This window comes from Cataglyphis hispanica, chromosome 18, assembly GCF_021464435.1.
Source record: "Cataglyphis hispanica isolate Lineage 1 chromosome 18, ULB_Chis1_1.0, whole genome shotgun sequence".
Classification (NCBI taxonomy): Eukaryota; Metazoa; Arthropoda; class Insecta; order Hymenoptera; family Formicidae; genus Cataglyphis; species Cataglyphis hispanica.
In genome coordinates, this window is record NC_065971.1 from 145225 (window position 1) to 156040 (window position 10816).

Here is a 10816-nt window from a genome sequence, read left to right on the forward strand (position 1 = left end):
CGCGAATAATCAAAATTTGATGACATCAAAACATTTGTTATCAAAAACGCACAAAAAACTTCGTATAAAAGCGTTCCTCCAATAATTTTTATTACTTTTGATTTTTGAATGCTGATCATTAACACGAATTATAGCGAAAGTTAAAGTAGCACGCTATTTTTTTACTTAGTCCTTTGTTCTTTAAGCAAGATATAGAACGACTACGATGAAGATTTGAAATTTTACATTGGGATTTATACAAATTTTATTAAAAATGTGCTATTAAAAATTCTAAATCAAGAAAAAATTTTAAAGGGCGTTAATTGTTATTGCATTTAATCTCGTAAAGGCTATTCACGTTATTGGGAATCTGTTTACTCGCTCGTGTTGACCCGACAGCCTTTGCATAGCGTCAACATAACAACGAGCCTTGGTGGCGATTCATGAACACTGTGTCGTGCGCACGAAGCTTAAATCTCTAATGTGCATGAGCCGCAGAAGTGTTTTGGCCCAGGGCCAGAGTACGGAACCTCGTATTGTGTCTGTTTGCGTTATCAAACGTCGCATCATTCTGGACCAACATAAACCTAGAATTCGTGGCATACACATGGATTCGTTATCCTGTTTCTGAACACGATATATGTCTTCATCTATTTAACGTCGATTCGTTGTACGTCGCCTCTGTTGACACGCAGTCGAGCATTGTTGATGTCATTGGCGATAACAAGAACACAAACGCAATTAGAAATATATGTAGGCTTGTTATACATATATTTCAAGACTCCACATTTCACACTCGAAGAGAAGATTTAATTACAAAATAATGGAAATTCTGTTGAAGTCTTTTACAAGATTAAATGTAATATATTTAACAATCTTCGCAATTTTTTCTTGATTTAATATATTTAACGGCGTTTACATGGATTGGCGTAAAACAAGTTTTATAATTAAAAAATTCAATATTATATATAATACTATTGCCGTGACATTTTTCTTTCACGTTCAAACTAGGGTAAAAAAAGTTTGTGTGTGTGTGTGTATATATACACTATATGTGTCTTATGGACATTTCTTAAATTAGTATACGTGAACGTCGATGAGAAAAAGTTCCACTGTTAAATATTAACAAACACAGATTCTGTTATCGCAACACGGAAGAGATCCGGCGAAGTTCCATCTAACGAACGAATTAATAACGAGGCTTTAAAGGAGATGGTCGAGTTTTGAAAGTCGTAAGTCCGAGTTCGTTTAGAACATCCTGTACTGTAATTACCTCGTAATTGCAAACGCTGTCGCATCGCAGGAAATTCGCTCTCGGCAATGAAAACGAAGTAAAGGAAGTAAAAAGTTTGATAACAGATGACCCCCTCCTCCCCCTCCTCCCCCTCCTCGTTCATCAAAGATCCCGCGTATTTATTACAAAGGAATTTTCACGGTTGCATTCAGCCTCCCGAGATATTGGCAGTACCGAAGTATTGATCTCTCGCCATCTGTATAACGCTGACGCGATATCAATAGCACCTAGCGAGAAAGCTATTTTGAAGTGAAGGAGTACATACGAGAAAGGAAAAGGGAGAGAGGGAAAGAGAGGAGAGAGACCGCAAAAGATAAAAGGAAGACAATCGAGACTTATTTGCGTCGAGATAAGTCAAAATCACATATGTATCAAGGAGTAGAGATCTTGCATTACTATTATTTTTTTAAATATATATATATATATATATTTTTATTACAAGATTCCGCTCGAGTTTCCTACATTATTTCTCATTTCTTATCAGTACGAAGGGAGGCAGCGATTTTCGCGCTTCCAACGCATCACACAAATCGCCAAGGCGTAAAGTCATAAAATTACAAGATCAAGTTTTCCGCTAAAAGCGGTGCTCAGCATCATGGATTAAATCTGCAGTATCCGTCGCAAGTTAATCGCTTTAGTTTTCGGACACGTTTAATCGTTTCAAAAGTTTACCGGCCATTAAATACTTGTTTAGGAGTTTGCGACTCAAAGTTTAAGTGCGTCCTTCAATCAGGGGAATTACTGACATTAAATCGCCTTTAAAACATTTGGGGGATTTGAGAGAAAAGAGATTTTTTTATCGAAGATAAAAAAAGAATTTTTGTGAGGAAACAGGGTGTAACTAATTTGTAACTCTGAATCACTCGAAGATGGACAATTTGTTTATGACACTTTAATTGATGTCAAGAATTTTTATAATTTTTAATAATATTATTTTTAGGAAAATTATACACTCGAGAAGATAATACTGATTAAGAACTGCTAGAGAATTGAAAACAGGAAAACATTATGTTTTCGTTAGAAAGAATTTTTCTCTACTTTTTCGATTCGATTTTCAATGAGCGCGAAATGAATTTCTACTTAATATCACTGAAATAATATCGCAAAAGTCGTGCGGGATATATCTTCGATAGCGATCAAATCCAAAGGTAACGAAGCTCTGGGCGTTTTTTAAAGTCACCTCAAGCGACTCTCTTTGTAACCGTCACCGGAAGCGCCGGCAGCGACGGAAATTAATCTCTATAATGAAAAGACGTAGATATATTGCTTGTGTAAACGGGACGGGAGATTGTAGTGAACGAAACTTTTTCCTGACGGTTGTATCTCGAGTTGTATCTCTCGAGATTTTCCATTCAGCGCTAAGTCGGACGTTTTCTATCGTACACTCGTTTCTATTTTACTCTCCTACCGAGGGAGGCAGAGACTGTCGTGCCTCCGCGCTCTCTCTCTTCCTTTCTCCCTCGAGCAACTTTCGTCTTGGCCACACGAACTTTTCACTGAATTTTTCACCGCCGAATAAAAACAACGATGTTGACTGCATTGTGTAGAAACCGCCGGAAGAACCGGACGAAAGTTATCGCAACTTTCTTCGACACTTTTATTCGCGTTGCGCGTACGCGCCTTAATCCACCAATTTGCACGGCTTCTCTGCAATCTCCTGTTATGTGATGATAATGATACTACGCAATTACGATCATGTGCGACGTTATTGAAAGTATGTATATTGCATATTTTTAATTTTTGTATATTTAATTATCAATTGCTGTGCTCCAAATTATACATTTTTTTATAAAATCTGATAAATTTAACAATTATATATTATTAAGTTAAATAATATTGAAAATAGAAACAAACTAAATGTATAACGCTATTAGTGATAGGAAGATATTAATAAAATGTCGCATAGGGAGAGGGGGAGTTTTGCAATTCTCGTAGCAACGTATAATAAACGTATTGCAAATTGCAGAGAAAAGTGTTCCTATATCCCCTATCAGAATCGTTACGATGACTCTCGCGAGACGCATTCTGTTATGCATATATACATTCAGACTGTGCATCCGCACATAAACTGTACTTTTTTCCGATAGCGCGGAAGGTCAAACTTAAACTCGCCACTTTCACAAAATGCCACATGCTGCTACACGTATGTGTATAATAAAAGTATGATAAAGCGAGAGCATACTCTGCCCTACACGCAAGTTTTATCAGGTTTCACAAATATATGTGCGATGAAAATTTCCTGCGCCGCAAAAGAACGTGCGGAATCAATCGTAGGAAAATGCAATTGTAATTCAGTTCAAAACAGTTTCATTTTTTTCAGTTGTTTTCAGTTTGTTATATATAATCAAATAACTTCGTTAATTGTAATCAACGAATATAATTATTTTAATTATTAATATAATTATATAATTATAACCAAATAATTAAGTCTTTGGTAATAGTGCGAGATCAATTCTTTCTCTAATATCATATATCGCGGAATCAATATGACACAATTTTATAATTTTGTGAAACTGGAATTGAGATTGTCATAATTAATGTTGGATATCAATAATTGTAGAAATCATTTCGAGCCACAAGATTCAAATCTTCTATCTTCCAAAATTGCAAATTCTATTAACCAAAATTATTCGATCACATTCCGTTCACCTCGGCATATATCGGCAACCATCCCAGAGACGAAACGGCCAAATGGCGAGGTGAACAGTGATATTTTTTGTAGGTGGGCCAGTTTTCAATGTCACTGATGCAATATCGTGTCCGTGTGTTTTCATTCTCGCGAATTACATCTCTGAACAAAACTGAACTTGTCCGTTTCATCTTTGTTGCCGGTAGACACCCGTCGCAAACACATAACTCCGTTCTCTTCGTCGGAGAATTGTTATCGCTTACATTTCCGCGCGTATGTGCGTGTGATAGTCGTGTGCACATGCATTCGAGAATTTTTCGCTTGAGCAGGAATGGAAAGAGCTCTTTTCATGCACTCGCTTACCCGCGACAGTAACATCCGTCCACGCGAACTTTCGCGATCGCGAAGGGGTTACGCGTTTTTTGCAAGCAACGAGATTTTCAGACACGAGCTACGCGTGATTTGAATGACACAGCGTGGAAAATCGACGGAAAAAGCTATGAAAGGTATAACTCCATCATGAGTGCCGGCAACTTTTGGGTTAATGAAGCTTGCGTGTTGGCAACTTCCTATCCTATTTTACAGTTTTATGGAGAGGGAAAGAATGGAAAGGTTACAATCAAACTATTAGTTTTTTCTCGATTTTGATATTTAGAACCAGGTATCAGGTATAAGTATATGTGTTCTTCTTTTGATAAAATATTTTTCCATAAAATAAAGTAAGTACATATATTATTAAAAATTTTAATTTTTTTTTAAGTAATAAAGTAAAATTATTGTTTGAAAAATCATTAATATAAAAATTTTCATATAAAATAATTTTTCAAGCAAATATGGTAATAAAGACGTTTATTAAAGTGAAAAAGCTAATGAATGGAATCTCGTATTCTTCTTTATGCAATCCTATTCTCATAAATTAAAATATTACGATATCGACGATATTGAGATATTTAAGCTCTTCGATGGGTTTTAATTCGAATGTTCTTCACAATAATTTAAAGCATACGTTTCCGTCGATGTCAGCACTTGACCCATGTCCCAATTTTTTGCGCTTTAAGTTCTCACGATCTGTTCGCAGTGCTTAACACAAAGAATGATCGGAAAAGTATTTTTCCCCGACAAAGATTCTCTTATCGATTTTTCGCGTGTCCGTAATTAGGTCAAGAGAATGGAGATGTCTACGAATCGGATCGGCCATTATCGAAATCCGTTGCTCGTAAATTTCTAGTGATATCATCAGCACTGCTACTGATGCCAGGACCGACGACTGTCGATTAGCGGATTAGTATTATCTTCCTTCGTCGTATTATCATTGGCGTAACAGGACTCGAGGCAAGGTAAAGGTCCTTGTGTTTACGATCGAAGATATTGTGCCAAAGTTCGCTCAGATCGCATCATCAACAGTTACGTATATCGTCGTGATCGTTTAATTTTATGTCGATCCCGTCTATAATGTCCTGTAAAAATATGAGAGAATCGCCTCTCACAATATCGTCATTCCCGGAGATCACCGTTAATATTTTTAACCATTTTTATGAAATTTAAACCTTAACGTTAGAATTGAAATGATGGATAACGAATTTCGAATTATAGCTTCTTAAGAGCGCTTTCAAAGATAAGTCAAAGTACACGTTGAACCCTCGAAAGATACTAGCAGTTATTCCCGTTAATGGCGTCAAAGTTGTTCGAAACCCTTCTGGCTGTGTCGTAAGATTAAAGTTCTGAAACGTTGATTTTCCGCTCCATTAAGTTCTGGGACCTTATTATAAAGCTTCAAAACTCTAAGAGTATAACAAAAATCTCTCTGCTCTTACTCAACAGACAGAATAAATAATTATATACATTATTATACATATTGTTATATACATACACTTATATACATTGTTCTCTTTCTTAATTTCTTTATTAATGTTTTTCATTAATGTTTTAAGTTACTTTAAAATGTTGCGTTTTGCAAAACCTCGAGTATTTTTATTTGTAGTAATCTATTTTTTTGTATCAGGATAAACTTATTTTCTTTTTGTTTGCCCTATCTATTTTTTTTTTTACATTTCTATAGTATTACAATTTAGAAAGTATTTACAGAGTATTAAGAAAGTATTTTATAGAGACAAAATAAATTGGCCGCTGCTTGATGCTCGTTTTGTGGAGCATTTTTCTGGCGATAAAACTCTCCTAATAGGTACATACCTTGACGTTGGTGGGAAAGTTCAGTACCTGGAGGATTTATCCTAGAATCTGAAGGGGAAGCCAAGTATCCAAACGCGCGATTAACATGTTTTAAGCCTTATAAAGTTTCTTTTATTAATATCTCTGCGCATTTTTAATTGTCGCCAATGATCGCATTTTCAAAGTTACCATTGTTATCTTAAATCGTTGATTAAAAGTGCGATTCTCGCGCAAAATGAAATATCCTTTCGTAATTGCAAAATTCGGGAGTGCCATGTGCAAAGTGTCGCGCGTTCATTTTTATTACGTCGCAAATATTTTGTCATGTTTTAATTAATTCGAGAGTGCCATAAAGTTTCACGTTCGTCATTAACTGTTAATTTTTTCAAGTACAGTGCGCGAGTTTAACGAACCTAAAAAGAAAAAAGATTATGACAATCTGTGATAATTTGAGAGAAGAAACTGGGATATGATGCGACTTTGGCGGAACAACTTTGGGATGAATAATTTATTATTTTTTATTCATGCATTATTTTATTAGATAACATATCATCTTTTATTAATCCCACGCGTCTATTTCAGTTTGTTTAATTCGCTTCTTTAGATGATTTAAACGTAAATTAAAAACTTTACCTTTTAATAAAAACCGATATTTGAGAATAATCTTTTTCACAGAAATTATATATAATCATTCTATAAAATATCTCTCTCTCTTTGTTCATTGTACATTGAATTTTATTTTTGTTGTGTGCAATATTAATGTCTTGAAATTATTTTCAGGACGCTGCTATAATCTAGGTCTATATATGTTACAGATCAACATAGAGTTTCAAGTATTAGTTCCGCTATTGCGCATCGATCGGTGAGTCGATAAACTTTTATTTTATGCTAAACAACCAAGTATTAAATAAATATATATATCTTTATGTATATTTAATCAAATAAGTACATATATCTCAATTTTTTATTTTTTTAAACTTTTATTTGTTACACAAGTTTGTGTACTTGTTTATATACTTGGCGCGTATGTTTTTACCTATTCTTAGGTAAATTTTTTTATTGTTTTATCCTCTTTTATATTATTTTATCCTGATATGTGTTCAGCGATAATAAATGACAATTATATATATCTCTTTGCTCTTCGAGCAAAATTTATAGTCACAGCTAGACAGAGCGGAAAATACATTTGTCATTTAATATTTTAGCATATCTCGTGATCGAGAAATTGGAATCGTGTTAATTAGATTGGGAAGTACAAAAAGCAATCTTCCTATAAATGTCACCAAACAAAAAATATTTTTACAATCGTCGTTATGCATCTGTGTGAGAATCTTGGCACGGCATTCTCTCGTGTCGGGTTTATAGACATAAAATCGCGATAAAAGGCGCCGAAAAGAAACGGAAAAAAGCTCGAGAAAAGCCCGACCGGTGTGCCGTCGCGTCTCGTAAAAGCGCAAAAATTAAAAAAAAACTGTAAAGCGAGAATAGATATGAAGCGGTGGTGTACGTTTTCTAAGTGGAAACCCTCGCTTCTTAGAGACGCGAACGAGAATTTATGGTTTATGGAGTGCTACGCGCGAAGATTGAAAAGTACGAACGTGGGAGGGAGGGAGGGAGGATGCGTTACGCTTTTTATGGAAATGTCCGGCATTCCAGTTTACGGTATGTGTTTAACAAAATACCGTATGTAGATGTGTGTGTCATACCGATAAATAGTCCGTTGCAACGATGCGGATTATATTGCAGTTGTCCAAGCCTACAGATTACGTGCTTGTGCGAATCAACAGCGCGATTGCACGAAGAAACGTGAGAGCAACGCGCAGTAATAAAAATTAATGCGCTCCTCCGGTCAGTTTATCTACATTTTTTTGCCGTTTGCATTCATTCTGCGCGCATCGTTACATAATTCCTCCTTGCTGCATTGCTGTAGCCTGTAGTCAACAACTAATACTATTCTCTCGCAACGAAAGCCATCCAAGTAGCAGGTAAAAATATGACTTCAAGAATAAAATGCGAAAATGCAAAATACGAAGCCGATTTATAAATCTCCCGTATTTTCGAGAAATTTTGTAAGAAAATTAATATAATCTCTTAACCAAAAATATATATTATATAAAAATATTTTTTGACGACGCGTTACAAATAATTCTTTTCATCTATTTCTATCAGAAACAAAAATAATGATGATCATATCTATATAGTATGCATGAATATATCGACTGCTTTGATAGAAGCGGCGATATCATATAAAGATTAAAGAGATAGCGTTGTGTCGTACTCACCGGATTGTGCTCTGTGCGCGGGTAAAGCGGGGGCGGGTGGCAATCCGGCGATGCTACAAAGCGTCTGTCCGCTGCCGTACTTGATGCTTCTGCAATGACACGGTGTGGTGGGCGTCGTCAGCCCCTCGTTACCCCTGGCAGCCCCGATCACTGAGATCTCATCGAGTTCGTGTCCGCTGTCGTAGTGCCATAGCCTGGTCGCGCTTGTGCTGGCCCCGCTGACGCCGACGCAGCTGTCGTCCCCAGCACCGGCGTCGGCACGATCGCCACCGGTGCCCCTGCCACCCCCGCTTCGGCCCCTAAGCGACTGCACCAGCCGCTTGGCGCCCGAAGACATTCCACGGAGATGATCCAGCCTTCCGGTCTTTGTTTCCTCTTGCCCTTAGCCGAAACCGCCCGAGTACACGCCCGGGGATATCCACCTGAAAGATCGCGTGCGTCCGTTTTTTTTTACTTGCCGTGTAATAATATTATAGATCGCTGCACAGATTCCGTCTGTTGGAATAAAGATAAGAGATTAATGCAACTTCCAATAATGATTTATATTCATATGCTAATATTATCAGCATTATTTTTTGATAGTTTCTCACGATTTTTCTCTGAATTTTTTTCTACACAAGATTCATCTCCAATATAAAATTTTATAATGTGTCAGTAATGTGCAAATATATATAATCTTTTTCGAACACACAAAATTTATGCAGCAATCTAATCGGGGATTTGTTGATAAGCGATTTAAATGGTGATTAATTCCGATTACTGAATCTTGGCTGACTATATAAAGAAATTTCTACTTATCTACTTATCGCATCAAAGATATAAATAACACTTCTGACAAATCACTCATAAAATTGAAATATACCATTTTGCCTGAGGCTATATAACAATTTGGCTTGTATGACATAAGAGTTTAGCTATTTTCAATTTCGGCAGACATTTATGATAAATGATCAGGCAGAGGCTGATGCATACATCTCCTTTAGTCTCTACTTGTCTGCTTTATCGATCTTGACTATGAAAAAGTAAAATGCGATGTTTAGAAGGACGATAACTTTTCATAATACTGATAGACTGTTTTCTCACTTTTGGGCTTATACTTTGATAAAGAAAACACTTTTAAACGATAAAATATTTCATGCACAATATATTGAAAAAAGTTCTAATATTGTTACATTGTTAAAAATAAATAGATAAATGATGTAGACACAAAAAAGTAACAAGATATGAGACGAAATATAATACTTACTTAATATAATATAATAAATACTATTAACAAATCACTGATTTGATATATCGTGTACATGATATTCGTACACAGCAAAATAGTACGATAATGACTTTTAAAGTTGAGAGAGGATTACGAGAGTCCAAAGGGTTAAGGGTTTGCGCCTCACTAGCCTGTCCCTACACAACGAGAACCGGATAAGCCGGGTGGCGGCTGAAGTATAATAGGGGAGACACTAGCGTTTGACAAATACACGACTGATTGTACTTACCACGTGGTGATAGCCGCCGCGCAGTGATAGCTCTGCTCTCTCTTTCTTTCCTGGCTACGTTTACCGTTAACGGTAACGCCGCGCACAATCGCGACCGGTGTCACCGAGCGTAGCACATGATCGCTCTCTCTTGATCCCCGGTACGATACGGCGCGCGATTCACACGCCAATTATGCTCCCCTTCCGGTGCCTCGCTTCCGATGTTTCGCGTTATCCTCGCGATTGTCAATCGAGCCGCTTGAGCGTTGTCACGCACCGATGACAGATCCGTCGACAGATCACCGTGGGAGGTCGAGCGATGATCGGCGGCATGCCACGTAACGTTCGTCGAGCGCGTCGCTTTCGACGCCGGTCGATCGCACGCTCGATCGCGCTAACGATCACCAAGGATGGCGGCGGCGATCCGGACGGCGCACTTTTTACGAACGGTGATCGACAGACGTACGAGGCACCGCGAAAAGACGTCGCTCGCCACGCGATCGTCCGCGACCGTCCTCCTGTCGAGCGACATGCTGGATCCAATGATGTCGATTACACGCGATTTCACGACCATCCAATTTCGCCTTTCGCACCTTTACACCTTCCGCAATGCCGAGGCACCGACGACGACGGATGGGAGGGGGGCCTCGTGCTCGGCTTTCTCGTACTGCTACGCACACTCTTTTTCTCGCAGCCCGGAAGAACACCCGATAGTCCGATATTGACGCGGACAGACCCTCTTTAAGGGACGTGCCGACGTGCAACAAGTGTCTCGAGCGATGACATCCGGTCTCACGTGCCGCCGCTGCGCCTCGCTCTCTCACCCTTACTCCGGATTCAACCACTCTCGCCGATATACGCGATCCTCTTCCTTCGATCCGTCGATAGATTCGTCCTCAAAACACGATGTACAGCGTGACGTACCTGGAAAGAACAGAGAGAGTCTCGGTTATTCGGTGATTCGCAACGACGGTTGCCGATTGAAAAA

The 10816-nt window shown here is 37.9% G+C and overlaps 1 protein-coding gene across 5 annotated transcripts in view; it reads right to left on the reverse strand.

Annotated features, from left to right (window-relative positions):
• Positions 1-8723, reverse strand: part of LOC126856438 (cyclic nucleotide-gated cation channel alpha-3) — a 115522-nt gene extending 106799 nt beyond the window's left edge. For all 5 annotated transcript variants that reach the window (XM_050604920.1, XM_050604918.1, XM_050604919.1 and 2 more), the window contains exon 1: positions 8354-8723. In XM_050604920.1, coding sequence (XP_050460877.1) covers positions 8354-8690 — 337 coding nt within the window. In that variant the 5' untranslated portion in view covers positions 8691-8723. The remainder of the gene's footprint in view (positions 1-8353) is intronic.
• Positions 8724-10816: the final 2093 nt, after the last annotated feature.